This window comes from Chiloscyllium punctatum, chromosome 10 (genome assembly GCF_047496795.1).
Source record: "Chiloscyllium punctatum isolate Juve2018m chromosome 10, sChiPun1.3, whole genome shotgun sequence".
Classification (NCBI taxonomy): domain Eukaryota; kingdom Metazoa; phylum Chordata; class Chondrichthyes; order Orectolobiformes; family Hemiscylliidae; genus Chiloscyllium; species Chiloscyllium punctatum.
In genome coordinates this window covers 80,861,738-80,889,427 of record NC_092748.1, presented here as the reverse complement: position 1 = coordinate 80,889,427, position 27,690 = coordinate 80,861,738, and the positions used below count along the sequence as shown (strand labels likewise).

The 27,690-nt window shown below is 38.5% G+C and overlaps 1 protein-coding gene across 3 annotated transcripts in view; it reads left to right on the top strand.

The window, feature by feature from the left end:
- LOC140482334 (actin-related protein 3) overlaps positions 1 to 27,461 on the top strand; it is a 61,239-nt gene extending 33,778 nt beyond the window's left edge. For all 3 annotated transcript variants that reach the window (XM_072579625.1, XM_072579626.1, XM_072579627.1), the window contains 7 exons: positions 528 to 635; positions 16,688 to 16,831; positions 20,107 to 20,280; positions 20,383 to 20,475; positions 21,898 to 22,023; positions 23,692 to 23,775; positions 26,164 to 27,461. In XM_072579625.1, the coding sequence (XP_072435726.1) occupies positions 528 to 635; positions 16,688 to 16,831; positions 20,107 to 20,280; positions 20,383 to 20,475; positions 21,898 to 22,023; positions 23,692 to 23,775; positions 26,164 to 26,259 (825 nt within the window). In that variant the 3' untranslated portion in view covers positions 26,260 to 27,461. The remainder of the gene's footprint in view (positions 1 to 527; positions 636 to 16,687; positions 16,832 to 20,106; positions 20,281 to 20,382; positions 20,476 to 21,897; positions 22,024 to 23,691; positions 23,776 to 26,163) is intronic.
- The last annotated feature ends 229 nt before the right edge of the window (positions 27,462 to 27,690 follow it).

Sequence of the window (27,690 nt, the reverse complement as noted above, 5' to 3'; positions counted from 1 at the left end):
CCACTTCCTCCCCTATATCTATCCTTTGTAATTAGTCTTTTTCTTAACAAAAAAAACTGTAGTGCAGTTGTTTCTGACAAAGTCTCTTCCTCAAACTGTTGTATTCTGTTATGTTGTGGTCATAATTCCCAAAGGAGTCTTGAACTATGATCATTAATTAAACCGATCTTGTTATATGTCACTGATCCAAAATTACCAACCCACTCACAACTAGTCAAATATATAACTGTTGGAGTTAGAATGCATTAACTTCCTTGACCCGTACTGTCTGAAGAATTGAAGTAATATGCTTTCCCTACCATGATAGTTCAACTCCAGATGAGATGGGTTCCTCAAGTATTTTAGGGGAATTAAGCTTGTACCTCTACCTGAACAACTTAAAAAAAAAAAATCCAAATCATATTATGTTGAAGACATTTGTTCATGCTAAGTCCTTGTACCTTACTTCTGTGTTTTAAACATTGTTCATGTTAACTACCAATCATTTATTTACTATTGAAGCATAACTCTTTTTGGTTTATTTCCAGGCTGTCCTTGCTTTAGCTGCCTCATGGACATCTCGACAAGTTGGAGAGCGAACATTGACTGGAACTGTTATAGACAGCGGTGATGGTGTCACTCATGTCATTCCAGTGGTATGTATTGTTATGGACTAGGCCAGACCACTCAAAACATTCTTGGGCGGGCAGGCAACCCAATTTGTAAGTGTAACTTGAAATTTACCTGGAGTAAGTTAGCCAGATTGACTACTAGATTTTAAAACAAAAATTTATTTACACAATTACACAATGAAACACAAACAGAATAAAGAACCCCTACAGAAGTCTATCCAAACTAGACTTAGGTATGCTGTTCCAAATATACACAACAGTCCCAATAAGCAAAATCACTTTAAAAAAATCAGTATAAATGGAACATGTGCTTACAAGTTGAAACTTCAGGGCAGAAAGAGATTCCACACAGCTCACTGTTGAACTCGTCACAAGTTTTAAGACTGTACAAAATGCTCAGCTACAGAGCTGACCACTCCCCTTTCATTTTATAGGTCACTTCTAAAGCATGGCCACTTTGGCCTAAAGTCTCATCTGTTAACCTATTTAAAAAAAAAGGCCTCTCAAAATCCTTTTCATCTGTGCTAAACAATACTGATCGGAGCTTGACCTGGTTTATTAGCCCTCTGGGGGGGAAAAAAATCAAGGACTGAGTATCCTTGAGCCATTTAACAGCTTTTTGAAAAAAAGGGACTAGCTTTGTGACAGTATTACTCAATTTTGCTTTAACAGCATATGAAGTGAAATAAGTTGTCAGTACTTCAGTTGTACATTTGAACAATAAAAGATTTTTTTGTGTAGTACTTCTGAACGAACATTTGGCATCCACCTCTTTCCCCCTCCAAATATTGGCAAATAGATAAAGGAGAATCCAAAGGGATTGTACAAATACCTTAACAGAAGGTTAACTGGGGAGAAAATAGGCCCCCCTTAAAGATCAGCAAGGCCACCTACATGTGGAAACACAGAAGTTGGAGGAGGTATTAACAAGTATTTTAAATTGGTGTTTTCTGTAGAGAAAGATATGAAAATATGGGATGTAAGGAAGTAAATAGTGACATCTTGAAAAACACTATTACAGAGAAGGTGCAGCTGGATGTTTTAAAGTGCATAAAGGTGGATAAATCCCCAGGACCTGATCAGGTGTACCCTAAACTCTGTCAGAAGTGAAGGAAGAGCTTTATCAACCCCTTGGTTAGATAATTGTATCAATAGCCTCAGGCAAGGTGCTGGAAGATGGGAGGTTACCGAACATGTGCCTTTAGTTAATAAACGTGGTAAGGAAAGGCCAGGGAACTATAGACCATGAGCCTGACATCAGTGCTGGGCAAGTTGTTGGAGGGAATTGAGGGACAGAATATGCATATATTTGGAAAGGCAAGGACTGATTGGGGACAATCAACATCACTTTGTGTGTGGAGAAATAGTATCTCTCATTTGATTGAATTTTTTTTAGATGAGAGATGATAGAGGATTGAGGGCAGAGCGATGCATGTGCTCTATCTGGTCTTGAGTATGGCGTTCGACAAGGTTCTTCCTAGCTTGGCTAACAAGATTAGATCGCATGGAATAGTGGAAGAGCCAGCTGTTTGGGTATAACTGGCTTGAAGGTAGAAGGGAGCGTGGTGCTGGTGTCACAAGTTTTGGTGCTGGGTGCACTGCTTTTTGTCATTTAGGTAAATTTAGGATGTGAACATAGGTATGATTAGTAAACTTGCAGGTGACATCAAAATTGGAGGTGTAGTAGATAGCGAAGGTTACCTCAGTACAGCAGGATCTTACCATAAGACAGAGGATTGGAAGTAAGGCCATTCGGCCCATCGAGTCCACTCCGCCATTCAATCATGGCCGATGGGCATTTCAACTCCACTTACCAGCATTCTCCCCGTAGCCCTTAATTCCTTGTGACATAAAGAATTTATCAATCTCTCTGCCTTGAAGACATTTAGCGTCCTGGCATCCACTGCACTCTGCGACAATGAATTCCACAGGCCCACCACACTCTGGCTGAAGAAATGTCTCCGCATTTCTGTTCTGAATTTACCCCCTATATACAAACTTGTAACTTCCTGCTTGCTATATTAGATGATTAGAGAGCACTCCTCAACGATGGCAGGCATGGTTGTTTTCTCTTGATCATTATTCCTTTTATTCAAATCTAACTTTGTTTAAAAATATACTTTTGGCTTCATAAATTCCACACAATTTAATGTTTTCCACTTGACTAATTGAGGAATTTGTTCCGTAATGTAAATGCAATTAAGAAAAAAGCAAATGTCCTTTGCTTTTCTCTTCTGTACTTAGGATAATGCATAAATAGCATTGACAAATAAAATCTTGGTATTCCAAGAACTACTGTAGGCTGCTTTTACAGTGGATTTGATGTAATTTCCTGTGGCTTGAAGAGCCATTGATTTTTTTTAAATCTGTCTAGTAAATCCATTTGTAATATTTGACCTGGTCTTGGATCGACTTGATCTATTAAAGTGTCTTTGTTTTAACAACTTTGATGGAAAGCAAAGGAGTTTACAAAAATTGCAGTTTACTTTCTCTATCTTCAGATACTTCAAGATTCCTTTCTGTAACCAATCACTAATGTAAGAAAATACATTTAATAGGAACAAGATTTATAACACTTCGTTATCTTGTAGAAACAGCTGATAAAACTGACATTTTTTTCTTCCTTGCTGATTGGGTTTATATTTCCCAATAAATTGTACATTTAAAATCCGTAAATACTGAGCACAGATCTTTTAATTCTATTCACAAGGGATGTTTTCTTTGTCTTTAGTCTCATGCTTGGAAGGGAAATGTAAGTTGAACAGGTTCTGTAGCTTTGAGAGCAGCTGTAATGCTTAGCAACAGAGCAGCTAAGATACCTAAAGGCTGGGGAGAATGGAGGCCTTCACTCATTTTAATGTTGATTTCCTGTGGCGCTCATGGTCATAGAGTCATAGAGATGTACAGCACAGAAACAGACCCTTTGGTCCAATCTGTCCATGCCGACCAGATATCCCAACCCAATCTAGTCCCACCTGCCAGCACCCGGCCCATATCCCTCAAAACCCTTCCTATTCATATATCCATTCAAAGCCGATTAAATGTACCAGCCTCCACAACTTCCTCTGGCAGCTCATTCCATACATGTACCACCCTCTGCGTGAAAAAGTTGCCCCTTAGGTCTCTTTTATATCTTTCCCCTCTCACCCTAAATCAATGTCCTCTAGTTCTGGACTCCCTGACCCCAGGGAAAAGTCTTTGTCTATTTATCTGATTCATGCCCCTCATAATTTTGTAAACCTCTATAAGGTCACCTCTCAGCCCCAGCTCCAGGGAAAACAGCCCCACCCTGTAGCTCAGATTCTCCAACCTGGCAACATCCTTGTCAATCTTTTGAGCCCTTTCAAGTTTTACAACATCTTTCCGATAGGAAGGAGATCAGAATTGCCCGCAATATTCCAACAGTGGCCTAACCAATGTCGAGTACAGCCGCAACATGACCTCCCAACTCCTGTGCTCAATACTCTGACCAATAAAGGAAAGCATACCAAACTCCTTCCTCACTATCCTATCGACCTGAGACTCCAGTTTCAAGGAGCTGTGAACCTGCACTCCAAGGTCTCTTTGTTCAGCAACACTCCCTAGGACCTTACCATTAAGTGTATAAGTCCTGCTAAGATTTGCTTTTCCAAAATGCAGCACTTCACATTTATCTGAATTAAACTTCATCTGCCACTTCTCAACCCATTGACCCATCTGGTCCAGATCCCATTGTAATCTGAGGTAACCCTCTTCACTGTCCACTACACCTCCAATTTTGGTGTCATTTGCAAATTTACTAACTGTACCTCTTATGCTCACATCCAAATCATTTATGTAAATGACAAAAAGTAGAGGGCCCAGCACCGATCCTTGTGGCACTCCACTGGTCACAGGCCTCCAGTCTGAAAAACAACCCTCCACCACCACCCTCTGTCTTCTACCTTTGAGCCAGTTCTGTATCCAAATGGCTCGTTCTCCCTGTATTCCATGAGATCTAACCTTGCTTATCAGTCTCTCATGGGGAACCTTGTCAAACGCCTTACTGAAGTCCGTATAGATCGCATCTACTGCTCTGTCCTCATCAATCTTTGTTACTTCAAAAAAGTCAATCAAGTTTGTGAGACATGATTTCCCACACACACAGCCATGTTGACTATCCTGAATCCGTCCTTGCCTTTCCAAATACATGTACATCCTGTCCCTCTGGATTCCATCCAACAATTTGCCCACCACAGAGGTCAGGCTCACTGGTCTATAGTTCCATGGCTTGTCTTTACTGCTCTTAAACAGTGGCACCACGTTTGCCAACCTCCAGTTTTCCACCACCTCACCTGTGACTATCGATGATACAAATATCTCAGCAATCACTTCTCTAGCTTCCCAGAGTTCTCGGGTACACCTGATCAGGTCCTGGGGATTTATCTACTTTTAACTGTTTCAAGACATCCAGCACTTCCTCCTCTAATCTGGACATTTTGCAAGGTGTCACCATCTATTTCCCTACAGTCTATATCTTCCATATCCTTTTCCACAGTAAATACTGATGCAAAATATTCATTAAGTATCTCCCTCATTTTCTGTGGCTCCACACAAAAGGCCACCTTGCTGATCTTTGAGGGGCCCTATTCTCTCCCTAGTTACACTTTTGTCGTTAATGTATTTGTAAAACCCTTTGGATTCTCCTTAATTCTATTTGCCAGAGCTATCTCATGTCCCCTTTTTGCCCTCCTGATTTCCCTCTTATGTATTCTCTTAGCTCCTTTAAACTCTTCTAAGGATTCACTCGATCTATCATGTCTATACCTGACGCATGCTTCCTTCTTTTTCTTAACCAAACCCTCAATTTCTTTAGTCATCTAGCATTCCCTATACCTACCAGCCTTCCCTTTCACCCTGACAGGAATATACTTTCTCTGGATTCTTGTTATCTCATTTCTGAAGGCTTCCCATTTTCCAGCCATCCCTTCACCTGCAAACATCTGCCTCCAATCAGCTTTTGAAAGTTCTTACCTAATACCGTCAAAATTGGCCTTTCTCTAATTTAGGACTTCAACTTTTAGATCTGGTCTATCCTTTTCCATCACTATTTTAAAACTAATAGAATTATGGTCGCTGGCCCCAAAGTGCTCCCCCACTGACACCTCAGTCACCTGCCCTGCCTTATTTCCCAAGAGTAGGTCAAGTTTTGCACCTTCTCTACTAAGTACATCCACATACTGAATCAGGAAATTGTCTTGTACACACTTAAGAAATTCCTCTCCATCTAAACCTTTAACTCTATGGTAGTCCCAGTTGATGTTTGGAAAGTTAAAATCCCCTACCATAACCACCCTATTATTCTTACAGATAGCTGAGATTTCCTTCTAAGTTTGTTTCTCAATTTCCCTCTGACTATTAGGGGGTCTATAAATACAATCCCAATAAGATGATCATCCCTTTCTTATTTCTCGTTCCACCCAAATAACTTGCCTGGATGTATTTCTGGGAATATCCTCCCTCAACACAGCTGCAGTGTTATCCCTTATCAAAAATGCCACTCCCCCTTGTCTCTCGCCTCCCTTTCTATCCTTCCTGTATCCTGGAACATTTGTATCCTGGAACATTAAGCTGCCAGTCCTGTCCATCCCTGAGCCATGTTTCTGTAATTGCTATGATATCCCAGTCCCATGTTCCTAACTATGCCCTGAGTTCATTTGCCTTCCCTGTTAGGCCCCTTGCATTGAAATAAATGCAGTCTAATTTATTAGTCCTACCTTGTCCCTGACTGTTGGACTCACTTCTGTTCTCAGCTGTACCCGTCTCAGATCAATCTCTTTCCTTACCATCTCCCTGGGTCCCACCACCCCCCCACCTTTATAGTTTAAATCATCCCAAGCAGTTCCAGCAAATTTCCCTGCCAGTATATTAGTTCCCTTCCAATTTAGGTGCAATCTGTCGTCCTTGTACAGGTCACTTCTACCCCAAGAGATTCCAATGATCCAAAAATGTGAATCCTTCTCCCACACACCAGCTTCTCAGCCATGCATTCATCTGCTCCATCCTCCTATTCCTGCCCTCACTAGCTTGTAGCACTGGGAGTAATCCAGATATTACGACTCTTGAGGACCTCCTTTTTAAATTTCTGCCTTACTGTGATCTCCCTTCAGAGCCTCAACCTTTTTCCTTCCAATGTCGTTGGTTCCAATGTGGACAATGACTTCCTGCTGGCCCCTCTTCCCCCATGAGAACATTCTGCACCCTCTGAGACATTATTGATCCTGGCACCAGGGAAACAACACACCATTCTGCTTTTGCTCTGCTAGCCATAGCAACATCTGCCTGTACCTCTGACTGCAGAATCCCCGAACACAATTGATCTATTGGAAGCCGACGTACCCCTCGTTGCATTAGAGCCAGTCTCAATACCAGAAACTTGGCTGTTCGTGCTATGTTCCCCTGAGAATCCATCACCCCCTACATTTTCCAAAACTGCATACCTGTTTGAAATGGGTATATCCACAATCTCCTTTACAATCCACAGACCCAGAAAATCAGTCTTATTCCTCTGCAAACACTGCCCCAGGTTAAATTAATAGCTATGGATTATATTTTAAGTTTAATCAAGAGACTTATCTCCAAAAACATATAATCAAGAAAGAATCCACTATACTCACTACTGCAGCCTTTCTCTTGGACAGACTTAAAACAACAATTTACTGATATGATTCTGTGCTGTGAACTTCATCCTGCAGTTCCTCCAAGATTAGTTGTAAATTTCACTTTGTAAATTTTCCCAGATGCACTCCGATGTCCAGCAATACACAAATTCAAACAGCAAAGGCGGTAACTGTGCAGGCTCCCCCACTCTTCTCTTTCCCCACCCCCCCCCCCACTCTTCTTCTCCTCTTCCTCCTCTCTTTTCCCCCCCCCCCCACTCTTCTTTTCTCTCTCCCCCCACTCCTCTTCTCTCCATGTGTGTCCTTTGTCTGCTCTTCTCCCTTTAAAACTGCTCTTGTTTTGACTTGTTTTATCCAAAGTTCCAAAACAATGCAACAGCGCGTAAAACAGTAATTGCTGCTCCTGGAATTTGAGGAAATCACCTCCAACACCTAAAATACGTGAGGTCATCATGCAAATTGTTTTACTTTGTATTTATTACCTGCTGGTTATTTTGCTCAGTTATTTTTGGTGTCTTAAGTTTTTTTTAATATATTTGCTTTGATTCATTGATCATTCATGAAAGAAGGGAGAACAGTGGGTTTTTTTTTTTTGACTCCCTTCCAAAGGTAGTGGCACTAGCTCCCCATGTGTGAGTAGGAAAAGCCATTAAGATTCAAGCTGTGGAAAGAATGATAGAATCTGATGTGGAGGTGCCAGTGTTGAACTGTGGTGGACAAAGTCAAAAATCACAAGACACTGGGTTATAGTCCAGGTTTATTTGAAACCAGATTTTGGAGACCCTCACCTCATAGGTAACTAGTGAGAGAGAATACTTAAGACACAGACCTTTTTAGGTAAAAGATCAAAGGGTCAAAAGATTTGGCTTGGCAGACATATTCTATTTTGTTGAAAAAGCGCACAATGTGTAGACCAGGAGCAAGTGAGGACTGCAGATGCTGGAGATCAGAATTCAGTGTGTAGTGCTGGAAAAGCCCAGCAGGTCAGGCAGCATCTGAAGAGCAGGAAAATAGACTTGAAGGCATAAGCCTTCATATCTGATAAAGGGCTTATCCCCAAAACATTGATTCTCCAGCTCCTTGGATGCTGCCTGACCTGGGCTTTTCCAGCACTGTAGACAGTCAATGTTAAGACAGACTCTAAATAAGGCCTCAAACCAAAAATGCACTGTCTGACATGAGATGTTACCTCTTTTAAACTGATAAAACATTAGGTTATCACTTTGGTGACTTGAAAGAAATTCTGGCATTTATATGAATCAATTGGAACCTGCCTCTCCATCCTTACTGATTAAAGATTTCATAGCCATCTAGGTTTGTTCAATACGCTCTCATCAGTTGTATGTCCATTTGATCTTTTCCTTATAAAATTCTGTCTCCAATGTATTCTCTCACTAGCTACCTGAAAAAGGAGCAGGGCTCCAAAAGCTTGTGGTTTCAAAAAAACCTAATAGAATCTGAGACAGTGCGAGCTATTACAGATAAAGAAGTACAACCCAATCTTGTCTTGAGTACGTGGTGGTAGCTGACATTGAGGCAATAACCAATACAAAGGCAGCAAGTCTAATGCTTGGCAGGAAATGACTGTGAAGTGGCAACGGTGGGGCAGGCAGAGCGCAGAAGATAGGATGTGCAAGAGCAATCAAGCTGGAAACAAACTGAAGAGGAAGTAGGAAATAAAAGCAGTAAAATGAACAGACACTGAGTGGAAGTGCAACTCTCATGACCAGGGACCTAGCCATTAAGTATGTATTTGTTCTATTGGATGTATTCTGACCAAAAATGAAGTAGATATCCTTCACGGTTTGTTCCTGCCAAATGAAGCCATAGTTGTGATATTGCTTTCTGACCACATTGTTGCAGCAGCCACTGGTTGCTTATTTGCAATCTTGTTTTCTGTTCAGTCTCTTGCCAGAAAAGGCAAGAATTTGGGCTATTGCCCCTCTAATGCATGCTCCATGAAAAATCGGTGTTGATCTAAGGTTTCGTGATTAGTTTCATTTAGCAACAAAAATGTTACTTTAAATTGTGTTTTTAAACCACGTTCTTATCCTCTTTGCTTCTAAAAGCAAGAGAAATACATTTTTGTTCTTGGTTGATGGAAGATTGGTCAGTGAAACGAGAGGGTTAACGACCATTTGGTAAAAGAGATGACTGAGCAGAAGTCTTTCTGCCACCTGGGTTTAACCTTGGTCAAGGCTCATTGTGATCATTCCAGGCCAATGCAATTGATATTAGACTGGGAGCTATATTTGCCCCAGTAAGGAGTCAGATGATATTTACGTGGACCAATGTTCATAAACCTGAGGACTTCAACTGTTGCTGCAAAGGGAGAGAGCTAAGGAAGACTGCAGTGTATATTAAGAATGTGATATAAAGAACATGCTAACCAAGCGACTGACACATTTTTGATGTCAAAGGGGTCATTCGTCCATTTTTCACTGTAGCGTAACTGGTGTTTGCACATTTTGCTACTTCAGTTTTTCTTAAAATTTTCTTAGTCCTCACCTCAATGGTATCTACTTTTTTCCTTCCTTTTCTGTTCTTATCCCCTTTGTTTCTTTCAGTTGTTGCCAGGACACAGCTGTCTAGTCTTTTGTTTCTATCTTGTCTAGTTGGCTTTCTTTCTCTGACAGTATTCAGCATACACTTTGAATCCTAAATTTCTATTCTTGATCTAATCCACTTTAATGTTCATCCAGCTGATGGTGTGCATCCTCCGCATTCATACCAGAGTCACCTTATGCCACTATCCAGTATCGGTGGGTTCCTATAATTATTATTTGCCAACAGTAACATTGCCATTGTCAGAACTTCCTTTCTATTGTATATTTGACTCTGCAATTGATTGACTAAAATATAGCATTTCTAATGTAGGAAAGTAGTACAACTGAACAAATATTTCCAGCTAGTTTCTTGGTGACCTCGATTTGTCTGCTGCTGTCTAAGGGGAGAGTTATATATTTATGCAGTTGCCATTCTAATGACTGATTTCACTGAGCAGCAACAATTAACCTTGTTTGACACCCAGGTAAGTCTATTTAAGGCACTTGTCTTATGGGAGTAGTTAATGGTTTAAAGATCTGGTTTCTCCTCTGTTTCAAATTGCACATTCTGACCTTCGAGGCTTCAAACAAAGCTGTACTTGAGCAGCAGTTATCTTTTCTGAGTAATCCATTTGAGCTTATTAGAAGCTATCTTGAATGACACAAAACATACATTTTACATAGTGCCTTTAATTTGGTGTTCATTCCAGTGCACTTTGCGGGAGCATTATTTTGCATATTTTTGACACTGCCACATTAGGAGCTGCAGAAAAATGAATATTCAAAGTTTTAAGGCACATCTGAGGTGAAAAATGAAGCTTATGTCTTAGGCAGATGAAGTCATTGTTGCAAATGAAGTGATTAAAATCCAAGTTGAGTGGGAGACCAGAATTTGAATGCAGATTTGTAAAGTGGATATCAGGGTGTTTTAAGTGTGTGTATTAAACCAAATCAAGAAGTTGGTGTCAATCGAAATGCAATGCAGCAGAGGAGGTGGTGCTGCTTTTTCATTTTGCTTTTCTGCAATAGGCTGTCATTTTCTGTTGGTATACTGTAACTTTTATTCAGCTCAGAAATTTAAGTGATCAAATAAAAATACACTAGTGATTTTTATGAAGATTTGTAGCACAAGTTGTGGTTCAGGTTGTAAATTTGCTCGTTGAGCTGGAAGATGGTGCAGTAAAGGTTCACTTAATTCCCGATGTAAACAGTCAGTTTATTCAGTAAAGGATAATAGAGATACACTGGGGTTTAGAAGAGTGAGAGATCATCTCATTAAAAATACAGAATTCTGAAAATACTTAACAGGATAGGCATTGAGAGCTGCCTTGCAGGTTTAGGAATCTTGTGCACAGGCCAGTCTGAGGATCATGTTTGATCATTTCAGACTCCGATGAAAAATTTCTTCAGGGTTGTAAATCTTTGAAATTCTCTTCCCTCAAGAATTGTGGATGCTCCATCATTGAATATATTTGAGACGGATACGTTTTTATTCTTCAGGCATCAAGGGGTATGAGGAGAGACAGGAAAGTGAATTTAAGGTTAATCTTTCTAAATCGTAAAAATCATGAGGGTTACTGAGCTCTCTTCCTCTTGAATTCTGATTCCTATGCAAAGATTTGAAAATGAGAATTTCAAAATTGATAGGTCAATAATTCAGGATGTATTAGACTAGTGTGACTTAGAATGTGAGGAGCAAATGAGTCTCCTTTTTATTACTGGAATAAAATTTAGCTTGTAAACAGCCTCTGTCACTTTGGCTCTACTAAATAACCTTTGCAACACCTTGTTAAATTCCAAAGACGTCGCATTCATAGGTTTCCTGGTAACCATGTTGTCTTTGCCTGATTGATTTTTTCAATATTCTACTGTACAATATTTTTAATGAGTGCTAAAATTTTCCCTATACTAAATGTTAAGATAACTGGTTGTTGATTACTGCTTTCTGTCTCCCTACTTCCTTGGGCAGAGTCGATGAAAGCCACATTGGGGTTGTACAGCCACCTATGAACTCAGCTGGAGTAGAAGAGTCATCTAATAATGATCTCGGCAGCCATTTTTAAAAACTTATAGGACAAAGGCTATTAAATCCAGGGAGACTTGTGAACCTTTGAGTTGTAGTAATTTCCCAGTGTTTTGTTTTCCTATGGTGATTGAGATTGTTTGAAGTTGGGCCTTCCTTTTACCTCAGTAATAATAACATGTTTTTATGTCCTCCACAGAGAAGGCCTATTCAGGCTTCTGCCGTTTCCTTATTTTGTTACTAATTTTCCAAACACACACATTCTAGATGACCAACACTAGCTTTAGTTACTCTTTTTGAAATACTTGTAGAAACATTTACTTTTTGTTCATCAGCTTTCTCATATATTTTACACAATAGGTGCAGGACTAGGCCATTCTGCCCTTCGAGCCTGCACCACCATTCAATATGATCATGGCTGATCATCCTTAATCAGTATCCTGTTCCTGCCTTATCTCCATAACCCTTGATTCCACTATCCTTGAGACCTCTATCCAACTTTCTTTTTTTTTATTTAGTCATTCATTTGTGTCTTTAACTCAGGTTCCCTGACCTACCATTGATTTTCACAATGTTTTTTTCTGTTTTGTTTTCTTTAATGTCTTTAGTTAGCAATAGATCTCTTCGTCTGAGTCTGGCTTTCTGAAATGTAGCTTTGCTGAGAGTTATGCAATAACTTCAATGTCTCACTGCTTCTGTAATGTCTTGTCTTTTAATTTCCCTGTTTAGTTAATTATGTCTTCATATCCTTGTAACTGGTGTTATTTAAGTGTAAAATATTCCTCTTTGATCCATGTTTTTCACCTTCTAAATGCGAAATTCAATATGAAACTCTACTGACTGCTGACTAAAGCTTCTCCACTTTGAGATTATTAATTTGTATCTTTTCACATTAACAGAATCACCATAAGCTACACTTTAGTTTTTTATTCATAGAATGTAGACCTGTATTTATTGCTCATCCATAGTTGTCCAGAGGGCAGTTAAGAGTCAACCCTATGTCTGGAGTTGCATATTATCTGGTCCTGGTAAGGACAGCAAATCTCCTTTCTTGAACAATATTTAACTCGACAGGTTTTTCAAACAATCAATAGGTTGCCCACACACTAACGTTTTAGTGAGTTTTGAGAAGATTTGTAGCTCAGGTTGTGGTTCTGGATGTAGGTTTGCTCGTGAGCTGGAAGGTTCATTTTCAGACACTTAGTCGCCATACTAGTTAACATCTTCAGTGAGCCTCCGAATGAAGCACTGGTGGTGTTGCCCATTTTCTATTTGTTTGAGTTTCCTGTGATTGGTGATGTCACTTCCTGTTTTTTTTCCCTTGGTGGAGGGGGGTGATAAATGGAATCCAATTCAATGTATGTTGATAGTTCCGGTTGTAATGCCATTCTTCTCGAGTTCTCATGCGTTTTATTCCAGTCCTTTATTAAATTCAAATTTCACCCTTTGGTTTGAAGCCATGTTCATATTAACCTGTGATATCTGTCCAAAGTTGTCATATTTTTCCTATCCTCATTAGAAAAAAAATTCCAAGATATTGGTGGCAAGATGGGTCAGTAGTTAGTACTGTCTCAAGCACCAGGGACCTGAGTTTGATTCCAGTATTGGTGGACTGAGCGGAGTTTGTATGCTCTTCCCCTGTCTTTTGTGAGTTTCTGCCAGATGCTCCAGTTTCCTGCCACAGTCCAAAGTTGTGCAAGTTAGATGGATTGACAATAGGAACTTGTCTGAGATATCTAGAGATGTGCATGTTAAGTGGATTAGCCATGGTAACTGTTGGGCTATGGAGATATGGAAGGGGGTTATTTGAGTCAGATGTTCTTTGGAGGGTCAGACTCAATGGGTAGGTTGTTTCCAAACTGCATGGATTTGATGTTACCACTACACCACCACCACCACCTTTCCAGGTAGACTGTACGAAGCATTTCTTTTAAGACTTATCTTAAATACACTGTCTATGCGTAATGCTGATACAGCTGAATTCTGTTCAGTGTTGGAATGTGACAGTAACAATCATTGAATCTCTGTCATTTAAATGTACATAGTTTCACCAATTTTGTCAAGTCTAATCAGTACAGATAGAGCCATCCATACTTCAGAACTGAGCTGTACAATACTACAGTACCATAGTCATAGAGATGTACAGCACAAAAACAGACCCTTTGGTTCAACTTCCATGTCGACCAGATATCCCAACCCAATCTACTCCCACCTGCCAGCACCCAGCCCATATCCCTCCAAACCCTTCCTATTCATATGCCCATCCAGGTGCCTTTTAAATGTTGCAATTATAATAGCCTCCACCACTTCCTCTGGCAGCCCATTGCGCGCGCACACCACCCTTCGTGTGAAAAAGTTGTCCCTTAGATGTCTCATATTTTTCCCTTCTCTCATTAAACCTATACCCTCTAGTTCTGGACTCCCCCACCTCAGGGAAAACACATTGTCTATTTATCCTATCCATGCCCCTCAATTTTGTAAACCTCTATAAGGTCACCCCTCTGCCTCTGCTCCAGGGAAAACAACCCTAGCCTATAAATCCTCCAACCCTGGCAACATCCTTGTAAATCTCTTCTGAACCCTTTCAAGTTTCACGATACCCTTCCAGTATGAAGGAGACCAGAATTGCATGCAATATACCAAAAGTAGCCAAACCAATGTCCTGTACGACCACATGACCTCCCAACTTCTGCACTCAATACTCTGACCAATCAAGGAAAGCATACCAAATACCTACAACTCTTAATTTCAGCTGTGAACTTGCACTCCAAGACTAAAAATGAACCAGTAATCCATAATCAAAAATAAACATATTTTAGAAAGCAATGATTTATGCTACATGGAAAATGTGACAACTTAGGAAAGTGGTAATCCTGATAAAGTTATGATTTGGAGATGCTGATGTTGGACTGGGGTGTACAAAGTTAAAAATTGCAACACCAGGTTATAGTCCAACAGGTTTAATCGGAAGCACACTAGCTTTCAGAGTGACGCTCCTTCATCAGGTGATTCATCAGACAATCACCTGATGAAGGAGCATCACTCCGAAAGCTAGTGTGCTTCCGATTAAACCTGTTGGACTAAACTTGGTGTTGTGATTTTTAACTCTGATAAAGTTAGATATTGCTAAATAGTTAAAAACAGAAAATGCTGAAGAAACTTAGCAATAACAGCAGTACGAAATGCATAACATGATTGATCAAAGTCTGCGTAACCTCACGAAGAGGAAATAATGTCTGACAAATTTAATCTGATTCGTTCGAGGTAACGGTAAAGGAAAAGCAGTAGATGTATTTGAATTTTTAGAAGGGTTTGAGAAGACGCCATAAGTTACTTAACATAGAGCCCATGGTGTTGGAGGTAATATGTCAGCAGAGATTGAGGATTGGTTAACGAATTGAAGACAGTTGGAGTAAAGAGGGGCATCATCAGGATGGCAATCTGTAACGTTTTATACTGTAGTCCTGGGATGGCAATTATTTACAGTATATATTAATTGGATGTGGAAAGTGCATGTACTATAGCCAAGTTTTGTGCATGACAAATGGGGAGGCACGTGGTGAGTGTGATAGACAAAAACTTGACAGATGGAATATAATAGGGGAAAATTGTTTTCAAATTGGTTGCTGTGTTGCCAATGTCTTTGTAACAGCAGTTACGATAATGATATCAATTTTTTTTATTCGTGGTAATGTTTGAGAAGTAAATATTGGCCAAGCCACGAGGTTAACTCTTCAGCTTTGTTCAGTGAGGGTTCAGTTATGAACAGAAATGTTTAGGAAAAACATCTTGGTGAAGCTTTGTTGCAGTATGGATGAATAACCTTGACTGAACAGTTGAATGGACTCAACTTATTATTTTTCCTTTGTTCCCAAGTAGAGTTTAGGTAATTAGGTTCATGTAAGTTAGAAATATTTTAGCAGTACACCCTTTGAAACTTTCAAACTTTAGGATGGGTTTTTAATTTTTCTTACCTATTCAGATGCAGTGAGCCAAATGGTCACTAACGCTGTCATTATCTTGCAGCTATTACATCTTCTGTATCAGAAGTTTTGCTTGTAATATGCACACAAACTATTTTTAAATTGAGGAGAAAGTAAAGTTAGTGTCAAGACTGCAACCATTTATCATGGATGTTAAGCCTTTTTTATAATGCTTTAGAATGCTGTTGAACTTTTTTAAATAATATTTTTTTAAAAAGTACTACTGTCCATTTGGCCTTGTTTATCTAAATTAGATGTTCCAATACCATTTAGACAGAACTCCCAAGAATTGTCTGGAGCAATTTGAATACCAAGCTGATTTGTGCTGGATTTTTATTCAGTCTTGTGTTTTGAAATAAATGCAAATTTTCAATCTTGGTTGCCTATAGTTGTTATCTTCGCTGCAGCCTGAATTCTTAGCTGGTTGACGTTTAAAATTTTTGATCCTATTGATTGCCAGTTTATTGATTTCTGTCCTAATACTTGTTGTTTTTAAATGATTGCTCTGTGTTGTAGAGATGCATTGAGACAAGGTAATGGAGAGAATTGTATTTGTTTCAAATTCAACATTAAATTGATCTTCCACTGAGTAAAACAGTGATGTCAACATATCGATAAGTGTAATACAGGTTATGAATGTGGTAGCACCACACAAGATCAAATAAGGACTTTCCACAAATGCGCTGGGTAACTGTTACATTGTCTTGAAACTGAAGTGGTTATATGGTAATTAATGGTCCAAGACCTGTGCCAAAATTATGATAAGAGTGTCTAATGACAATCTGGTATGGTTTCCAGGTGTTTTGCAGTAGTAACTAGTGTGTCAATATCTGGACTAACAATATTTAACATGATTGTCTCTTATTTTTCCCCTTTGATTTAAAAGGCTGAAGGGTACGTGATTGGTAGTTGCATTAAGCACATTCCAATTGCTGGTCGTGATATTACATACTTCATCCAACAACTTTTGAGAGATCGAGAGGTGGGAATACCTCCAGAGCAGTCCTTGGAAACAGCTAAGGCTGTGAAGGTACAGTAACAGCAACATGTACTTATGTAAGATCCTTTTGTGTAGAGAAGGCTTATGGGTGCTTCCTGAGCATTATTTATTGAAGTTTTATACCACGTCATGAGGAATTAGCAGAAATGAGCAAAAGCTCGACCTAAGATTTATGTTTTTTTTTAAAAGGGGGGATTCGGTTCATGTTGGGTGAAAGGTGGGAGGCTGACTAGGGAAGCATTGGCCTAGTTAAGTCTCAAGTACAAATTGCCTGAGTCCAAAAATCTGTCAAAAATAGCTTTACATTTGCTGGCTGTATATCACCAAATTGGTGGCAGTTCAGATATTTGTAGTTTAGAATAAAATTTGGCTCAATCCCTACAAACTAGAGGGTTTAGGTTTTGGGTGAGAGAAGAAAGATTCAAAAGGGACCTAAGGGGCAACGTTTTAAGAGAGTGGTGCGTGTATGGAATGCGCTGCCAGAGGATGAGATGAAGGCTGGTTCAGTTACAACTTTACAAATTATTAAAGGCATTTGGATGGGTATATAAATAAGGAAAGATTGATTGGGATATGGGTGAAATGCTGGCAGATGGGACTAGATTAATGTAGGCTATCCGGTCAAGATGGGCGAGTTGGGCTGAAGAGTCAGTTTCTGTGCTGTATGTCTGTGACTCTATATTGAAATAAAATTCATAGCTGTCCGAGTCAGTTAAGTCGTGGTTCAACCCTGACTCAGCATTTGTTGGCAACTCTGACCAGTACGGAGAGTGTGGTATGATCAGAGGGGACTTACTTTTTAGGAGACTTCAAAGTCCAATATCTGCTCAGTTATGTGTAGAAAAACATCCTAGGAATTTTGTTTGGAAAATGATTCTTCAGGTATCTTTATTTGTTTCTGGGACCTGATGTACAATTAACCAGTGTGTAATGTTGACTCCCTGTTTTGTTTGAACCACTTTGTACAAATGAAAAAAACTGAAACTTGTTTTTCAACTGTTTTGTGTTCTTTTAATGTGGATTCTAGAAATCTATTCCCCATGCTTATGCAACTAAATTCATTAGATTTAGTAATCTATTGCCAGCCTGAGAGAACTGATTAAACATCAGAAAATACTGGGAGCTGGTATTTTAGGAACTGTAATTAAGAGGATTGAAAACTGCCTTCAGTAGTTTATCACCTAATCCAACAGTGACCATGAAGTGGTAGAAACAAAGTGCTGAAAATACTTAAGTAGCATTTGTGGAGCAAGAAAAAGAACGAATGTTTCAGATTTGTGACTTCAGAAATACTGACCAGTTACCTGACCAATTCTCGTCTTGTTCAACCCTATTGAAACAAATCAAAAGCAGGAATGTGAAAAGACTTGTAATGGAAATTGACAAAGAGAAGTGGTCCTTGAAATAGTATCTCTTGCCATTGGTGGGACAGGATTTCAAATGTCTACTGCCTGTGAATTTAGTTTCTTTCTATTTATCCGATGTGAATCCTTTCAAAAGCCTTGCCAAAATCACCCCTTCAGACCTTAAATTCCAGAGATATGGTCATGGTCAGTATTATCACTCCTTGTAATTTTGCATTGTAATTGCGGAAACAAAGTATCATCCTGGGCATCCCCACCTGCCCACCCTCCCCAAAAGTGTGCAGACCAGAATTCCATTTTTGATATTTTTAAATGTGTTTTTTTTTCCTTCTCTCCCACAACCACCCTTTTTCCAGCTCACCACTTTGAGGGCAACAGGGATGGACCATAAAGTGGTGTTAACAATCCATAAGTGAACAAACGATAGTCCTGCTATGGCAACAATTGATGAAAATTTTATTTGAATTTAATTAATAAATCTGGAATTGAAAACTAGCCTTCGTAATGGTGACCAAATCAACTGACATAGATTGTCATAAAAACCTATTGAGTCACTAATGTCTCACTGGGAAGAAAATCTGTCTACCTTATGCAGTGACACTCAACCTATAGCAGTGTGTTTGATAATTGCCTTCAGAAATGACCAAGCCAGTTTCTCAGCAAGGAAAATGAGGCCTGGGCAATAAGTAGTGATGCCATCCTGTTTAGAGTAAATGAACATTTCATTATTTCAGCAAGCAGTAACAATACACTGTGGTCCCACATTTAAAATATTAGCACTTGACACTGCCACAAGATTAACTTGATTTTGATTCCAGTCACAGTTTCAGCCACTTAAATTATTTTATTGAATGAGAAGTATTTTTTAAAATGTAAACTGGTGAGCACTGTGAAGTGTTACTATTGTGGTACTGGAATGTCTAATTTCAATGCAAAGTGCATTATTAAAGAATTATTTTGTTTGCTCCTCTCTGGTTTGGCAAAATAGGCAAACTATTCTGCAGCTGCCAGTTTTATATACTTTACACACTAATGTAACAGGTTTCAGTGTATGATAGTTGGAAATTAGTCATTTTTTTGAATGGTATGCTGAAGCAAACTGGATCAAACAAACTGAATTCATCTGCCTTCATTCTAAATGCTTCACTAAATGTTTATCAAGCCATTCAGACGGGAATTGAGGAATCAGTCAATGAACTGAGGCAAATCACCTTTTTGATAAAATTGAAAGCTTTTATTCAAACATGTTTTATTGCGTAGTAGTAAACATTTTGAACAATGATTTAAATTCCTTTTTATTTTCCATTGTTCTCAGTTTTCACCCCTCTCTTTGTCTTGATTAGATATTTTACCTGTGCTGGGCTTCCAAGCAATCTTGCAGTTATCTTGTATTTCACTCAAGTGCATATTGTTTGTCTGAATCTGAGTTTTTTGGGGAGCAAGTTGTTGGGCCATGAAAGGTTGTTAACCCAAAGTTGCAGTTTCTTTGCCCAACATCTGCATGTGCAATTTTACAGAAGAACCTTCAGAGACTTTTTCCCCTCTCTTGCTGTAGGACAGGACTAATCTTAATCCCACATTCACCCTGACTATAATCAGTCTACTCAGACCAAGCAATGAAACAAAACTGGGCTATTTTGTGGGAGACTTACACCTCTCGATACATTGAACATCAAAACTAAACGGGTCTGTTTCTTCTATGAATGAATCGTCTCAATTATTTTAACATGAAAAATCTTTATTAGGCTTGCTAAGTAAATAACGAAGTTCAAAGTTCTGTTGGAATTTCAATTTAAATTTTGTACTGGAATATTTATGGGAGGGATTATTTTTTCAACATTGTTTTAATTATTTCAAGGTTTACTTTGACTTTGACTTTGAAAATAGCTCATGGTGACTTGGCAATGATTGTTTTCTATCTACTGTTTTGTTGAATTAAAGGAACGTTTTAGCTATGTCTGCCCAGACTTGGTGAAAGAATTCAACAAATATGACACAGATGGTACAAAATGGATTAAACAGTATACTGGAGTCAATGCCATCTCCAAGAAAGAATTCACTATTGATGTAGGCTATGAACGATTTTTGGGCCCTGAAATTTTCTTCCATCCGGAGGTAAATCTTTGTTATACTTGAGTTCTCAGTGCATGTAATTGCAATTTGAGTTTATGTTGTCTGATTTGACCACTGACCAATGCAATGCCTTTCTTCTTCCAGTTTGCAAATCCTGATTTTACACAGCCGATCTCTGAGGTAGTAGATGAAGTCATTCAGAACTGCCCCATTGATGTTAGACGTCCACTTTATAAGGTTAGTGGTCTAAGTGTGTGGCATTATTGCCTTGTACACTTGAAAAACAGTTGATTTTAAAAGTGCTTAAGGTACCGTAACATTTAAATCCAAGACTTCCTTTTTCTGCCTCAGAATTCTAGCAAGATGAGACAGTCAATATATAAAGGATGTTCCCAATTACGAGAGGTCCAGAACCAGAGTTTACATTCTAAACGGCAGGACACTTATGACTGAGATTTCTTCAATCTGGGAGGGCTGAGGCTGTAGAGTTTTTTGCAGCACAAAGCAGTTGAGGCCAAAATATTGAATGTTTTGAAGGTGACAGGTTTAGTTCTTGGGGATAAAGCGATCAAAAGGTACTGAATTAAGTGAATCAGCCATAGTAATACTGAATGGTGGAGTCAGCTTGATGTATTTATGGTCTGTCTTTGTTTATTTTAAGGTGCATCTGTTTTTTGTCATTTAGTTTTACTTGGTTGTGGAATTGTTGAAGAGTTATTGATATTAATCTGTGGTAATCAATGGTGCACTAAATAGCACTGGGAAAAACATTTTTCTCTATTTATCAATGTGGTATCTGAGACCAGCTCTGAGTCCTTTCATTTTTACATTGCTTGTTTCATTTGTTTCCCTGTTGAAACTAATCTACACTAAGCATTGTTCACATTTCTTTCTTTTTCATTTGCCTTTGCAATATGTTGCAGTAAGCCATAGCAAAATATAGTAGTACTCATGTATAGAGAAATTGATGCCAGGTATTAATGTTTCCTGTATGAAAGCTTGAGTTGAATGCCTAAGGAAGGGGGTTGACTACTGGAAAGTTTGGAAGATGCATTTTTCTTCCATAGTGTTTTTGCTGCATTGTCCTCAAACGTCACATTTGTATTATTGATTGAATATGTTGCAGAGAAGTTTTGTACAAAACTACAATTTTAATAATACTAGCCTTCATAAGTGCATGTTCCCTCCTATTCTGGTAATCCAACTTCTGTTTCCTAAGTTTTTGACTTTTCTCCAGCAAATTTGCTATGACTACTGTTATGTTTAACCCTTTAAAGTGATTTTTCTTGGAACTCAATCAGCAGTCCTATTTTGGTTTAACTAAGTGTCATGGTTTTCAAGTCGTACAATTTAATTGCTCTTGAATGCTCCAGATATTGTTGGGATTTAAAGCAACATTCTAAATTCTTCCTATTTCTTGGCTCTTTGAATTTCTCATCTTTTGGTTACCTGGTTTAAAATACAAAAAAAGCCAAGCTCAAGCTCAAACTCTCCTTCCCACACCCGCACATGCACATGTGCTAGTTTTCTTCAGAGTGAAAAAGTACAATCTCTCGCAATATCTTATAATATATGAAATTTGTGCATATTTTGGATAAAAATGAAAGTTGTGCAAAGCTTTTGGTGCGTTAAGGTTGAAAATTCTTATTTCGTTCTCAGAATGTTGTCCTTTCTGGTGGTTCAACCATGTTTAGAGATTTTGGACGTCGTTTACAAAGAGACTTAAAGAGGACAGTAGATGCCAGACTTAAACTCAGTGAAGAATTGAGTGGTGGAAAACTAAAGGTTTGTCTAATTTTTTAAAATAAATCAAAATGGAGGTGCAAAATACAGACCAAAGAGGTCCACTTGCTCACCATATTTAATTCCAATTAAAATTATTTGGTAGTTATTTTTAGACAAAATTGTTTATCATACTTCACACTGACTTTCTGATGAGTAGCTGCACAGTTCTGCTGACTTGTATCAAAATTATTCAAGTGCTTATCTTGAAGCATCTCTAGATATTTTCTTGCCATTTGTAGAATCATTGATTCCCTGCACTGCAGATGAACGCTATTTGGCCCATTTAGTCTGTACCAACTCTCCAAACCCACCCTATTCCGTCACCTTATTTACTATCACCAATCCACCTAGCGTGCACATCTTTGGTCTGTGGGAGAAATCTGGAGCACCTTGAGGAAACCCGTGCAGACATGAGAATATGCACACTCCATGCAAGCAGTCAGCAAAGGCTGAAATCTAACTGGGTAGTGCCAGTCTGAGCCAGCAGTGCTAACTACTGCCACCATGCTGCACGACTAGGGTGTTTTGTGGCAGGGATGGAAAAATCAAATGTGGACAAATGCAACAAATCAAAGAATTGTCAAGGCAGAAAAGCAATCTGTTACTGTGGACATGAAGGTCTGAGAATGCAGGAAGTCAAGAAAAATCAGTAGTTAAATTAGATGTTACCAAGATTTTGAAAAAAAACTGAAGGCTCAGTATCTGAATGCATGTAGAATTCATAATGATGTACATGCTTTGATGGTGCATATTGAAGTTAATGAAAAATATGATAGCCAGTAGGGAGATGTGATTGCAGAATAATGAAGATTGGATACTTAAATCTGTCACTTAAGCAAAATAGGAAACTGAAGAGACAACTCCTAATCAGTGGTATTCATGCAGTGGAGGTTTCCTTTGTGCAAGAGATCAAGTTATAGAAACAGTTCAGGTGGATACAAGAGATGACAAATCATTAGGGGGTGGGGGTGTCAATTGTAGGTGACATCTGCAGGCCTTGAATAGTAACCACAATGTAGGAAGAAGTACACAAAGGCTGGATTCTTATGATGACATGATGGCGATAATTGATTTTAATCTACATGTAAATTAGGCAAATTAAATTGGTAATGTTGCCTTGACAAGGAATTCAGACTATGCTTTTGAATGAGTTTCCTCGAGCAATGTGTTTTGGAGCTGATTACCAAACAGCTTATATAAAGTTCTCAACCTTCAACAATCATGTTTAACAGTCTTACCATCATCCTTCTGTAACACAACAGTTTGCAGCAGGAGACAAAGGAAGTAAGATGAGTGTTTTTGGTAAAAATTGCTGTCATCCCCAAGATTGTTCATAACTTCCAGTTAATAGGATATGATAGTCTGTAATTCATGTATTGGCTAAGATGAAAATCCGACAAACATATTGGATGCTGTTTGACGCAAGCGTCCAAACGCTTGGGACATGTAAGGAGCCAATATTGAGTAATGCAACATCTGTGCTTTGTACTTTTTTTTAAAAATAGTGCTGTCGTTTCTTGGCACACGTCGTTTTGTAGTTAAAGTTTTAAGAACCTTCTAGATCAACAGAATAGATTGAAATTTTTTGCTTTATTGGAAACCACTTTAACTGCTTGAATTTAGAAATAAAATTTTCAGTTTTTTTATGTGATTACATTCTTTTTGTAGCCTAAACCAATTGATGTTCAAGTGATCACGCACCACATGCAGAGATATGCCGTTTGGTTTGGAGGTTCTATGCTTGCATCCACTGTGAGTAAACATTTTGAAATTTCAATTTCTGTATACATGTGTGTGCTTAGCATGTGTACTCATCTCTTAACATTTAAAAGACAAACTTAGCCTTTGGTAAGTAATAAAATCCTTTGCAGAATGGCAAGAGCATTTTCTTTATTGGTCAGTGCATTGAGTATAGGAGTTGGGACATCATTCAGCCACATTTAGAGTATTGTATGCAGTTTTGGTCTCCCTCCTAGAAGAAGGATTTTGTGAAACTTGTAAATCTTTTCTGAACCCTTTCAAGGATGTTGCCAATGTTTGAGTTATAGGGAGAGGCTGAACAGGCTGGGGCTGTTTTCCCTGGAGCATCGGAAGCTGAGGGGCGACCTTATAAATGTTTATAAAATCATGAGGGGCATGGATAGAGTAATTACGCAAGGTTGTTTCCCTGGGCTGAGAGAGTCCAGAACTAGAGGGCATAAATTTAAGGTGAGTGAGGAAAGATTTAAAAGGGACATAAGGGGCAATGTTTTCACTGAGTGTGGAGTGAGCTGCCAGAGGCAAGTAGGAGACTGGTACAATTATATTTAAAAGGCATCTGGATGGGTATATGAATGGGAAGAGTTTAGAAGGATATAGACAAGTCGGACTGAGGAGTCTGTTTCCGTGCTGTATATCTGACTCAAGCTTCCACCAAACAAAGCTAGCCTTGTGTCAGTTTGTTTTGAATAACATCTGTAAATCCTTGAATACTGCATCAATCATGTCTACATGCTGTAATCCCTGGATAACGTTCAGATCGTATGGCTAGGTGGCAAGTCGCATCCATACCAATGATGTGCCAGACATTGACCATGTCCTGCAAGAGTGAATCTAATATCTCCCCTTGATGTAACTGTCATTGAATTTCACAATGTCAACATCCTGAAGATTATAATCACCAAGAACTGGACTAACCATATAAATACAGTCATGAGCTGGTTAGAGGTTAGGAATCTTGCAATGAAGAACTTAGCACCTGATACCCAAAGCCTGCCCTCCATTCTGCAGTCGCAATGTGAAAATTCTTTCAACTTGCCTGCATATTTGCTGCAGCTTCAATATTGAAGATGCTCTGTATAGTCCAAGACAAAGTCATTACCATATCAAAGCAAATATTTATTTCCTCCATTACTGATGTCACTGTGGCAGCAGTGTGTGTAATATACCAGCAACCTGAGCTGCTTCAATAGCACCTTCAAAACCTGCAACATGAACTATCTTGAAGGAAAAGGTAATATGTTGCCATCATCTGCAAGTTCTCCTGCGAGCCATGGAGTATCCTGTATTGTAATAATAGCAGCATTAATTTATGTTGATGAGTCAAAATCCTGGGATTTCCTTCACTACAGCATTATCAATGTATTGCAGCACCTGAATGAGCAATAAATACTTCTCTTGCTAGAGATACCCTCATCCCATTAAGTTACCTTTTTAAAAAAAAAACAGATGTAGTCCAAGGGAATGTCCTTTCCGAAGGCTGGTTAGCTTTTAATGTTTAATGGCATAGTGGGGGTCTTGTAATATAAATTATGCTGCTAAGTATAAGTGAGATTTGGTGAATATCAGGATGAAAAATGCTGCTTGTGGGACAAAGTTTGAACATGTTCTCTGCAGATAATTTCTATGAAATGTACATCACTTCTGGCAAGTATAAATGAGCCAGTCACAAATTCAACTAATTATCTTAAATTGATTCTTGTAGCATTGTTCTAGTGCTGACAATCATGGAGTTGCATCAAACAGTACAGGTTTTGTTTTAGCTGTTGCAAGTGTCGGCTGGTTGAGTGCAGTTTCACCAAGTAATTGAGGCAGTATGAGTCACTCAGCCCATTGGTCAGATGTACAGCCTACATAACCTGGCATTACACCAGCAATTAAATTATCTGGGAGTTTGGGGTACCTGTAGCTCCCCATTCCTTTGTCTGTGGTAATATGTCGGCCATTCGGAGTTGCACCCTTTTTCTTCCGGTAGTGCATATTATTGTGTTTGGTTAAAATTTAACGTTCTTGTGAAGTCCATATGTGTGCAAGATGGAGAACTTTAGTAACATGTATTTTTCATGTTACTCAATTTCTGTAGTACCAAGCAACTATTTATTAACCACCTGTTCAGGTTTAAGTAAGGTTACAAAATGACTAAACTTTAAAGGTTACAAAACTTAATTGTTACAAATTCTCAAAAGTAAAATAAGAAAAAGTCATACAGCGAAGTAAACTTATTAGACAGCAATTGAAGTTGAGTGGTATTACAAGTTTTGTTGCTGACACTAAAAATATATTTTAATGGAACAATTTCCAAATGCAAAACTTATTATTCTACAGTAATATGAGCATTTCCTTTTGAACCTTTAACAAAAGAATATTTTTTGTTTCTTACAGCCGGAGTTCTACCAGGTATGCCACACCAAAAAGGATTATGAGGAGATTGGCCCCAGCATTTGTCGCCATAACCCTGTATTTGGAGTCATGTCTTAAGGCTGAAGGGAGCCTTGCTTTTGGGGCCTGTTAAGGCTGAATGACTGGTGTTGCATTATATAAAAAAAATGGCTTGACTTTTAAAAATGGATGACCAAACAGTGTGTGGCTGGCTAATTTAACAATTGAGTGTCTTAAAATGGGCTACCTTGAACGAAGCCAAAATGTAAACTTTTTCTTTTATTAAACACTTTGGATTAGTTTGTAAGAACATTCTATAATGGTTTTAGATCAGATTATGCCCTAAGATAATGCATTTGTTGGTGGGAAATCCAAAATGGGATTTGAGAGAACAGGATGTCAGCTCTACCATACTTGAATTGTACACTTAAATGTGTACAATGCAAGATCTTGTTATATTTCATACTGATTTTTTTATACATCAGGTGGGGAAAATGAGAGAATTAGGTTATCTATTAAGTAAAATAATAAATGACAAGGAAACTAACCATTAGTGAAAGAGTGTGAATGTACTGGTCAGTAGGAGTTGTACACATCAGTTTAGAAAAATAAAATGCAATGAGAAGTGGATTTCTGAGAACTTGAAACAGATATACTTACCCTTTAGTTAATGTTGGAGGCTTCTTTTTACCTTTTGGGTGGTATGTTTTACTGTTAGCACATCTTGCTGCTATGTCTGTATATAATTAAATTACGAACATTTCATCAAGCTCTGCTTGAACAGATTGAAACTTTCTTAGCAGAGGAAGCAACATTCCAGCACTAACTGTTCAAAGGGTTACATTGTGAATTTTCATTTCTTAAAAATTTGGATTTCTTATTTGTGTACAGCAGTGACGAGTGTGTCTATGCTCTTTTTAAAAAAAAAAGTCTTCTCAGAAAAGTCTAAACAAAATTGTCTCAGCATCTAAGAGGCTGTGAAACAGTTTGTGCAAGTCATGTGACTTTGTGACTCAGTCCACCCCCAAAAGTATAACAAACTGTTTCCTAATATCAAATATGGCTAACTCCGCAAGTGCTTTGGGAACTAAGGAACTATTTCTTATTCGAACTAACAGATGCCTGCTAGTGCTTTCTAAATGCTGAATGCATTTCTTCTGTTTCTTCCTGCAAAAAAAGACTGTTGGACCAGTATTGTAGTTCTAGAGCCTCATTTTGATTTAAACCAAATAATCTAATGATCAAAGTGGTGTATTTAATGCCTTGCACCATTCCAATAAAGGCACAAAATTCTTTTTAAACACTTTGGCTGTGACTGGTTATTTTAGATATGGAAACTTCACACTTGCACTTTTTCAACTAGGCATAATAAGAGACCTGTATTTCTTTTTGAATTGAATTAACCACTCATGAAAGTGAACATTCATTTGAGTTCTACAAGTTTCGTTTGCACAGATATCAAGATTTAATTCTATAGCATCAACTTGTTTCTGTTTATTGGTCTTGTCACTTGTCTTCACTCAACTTTTC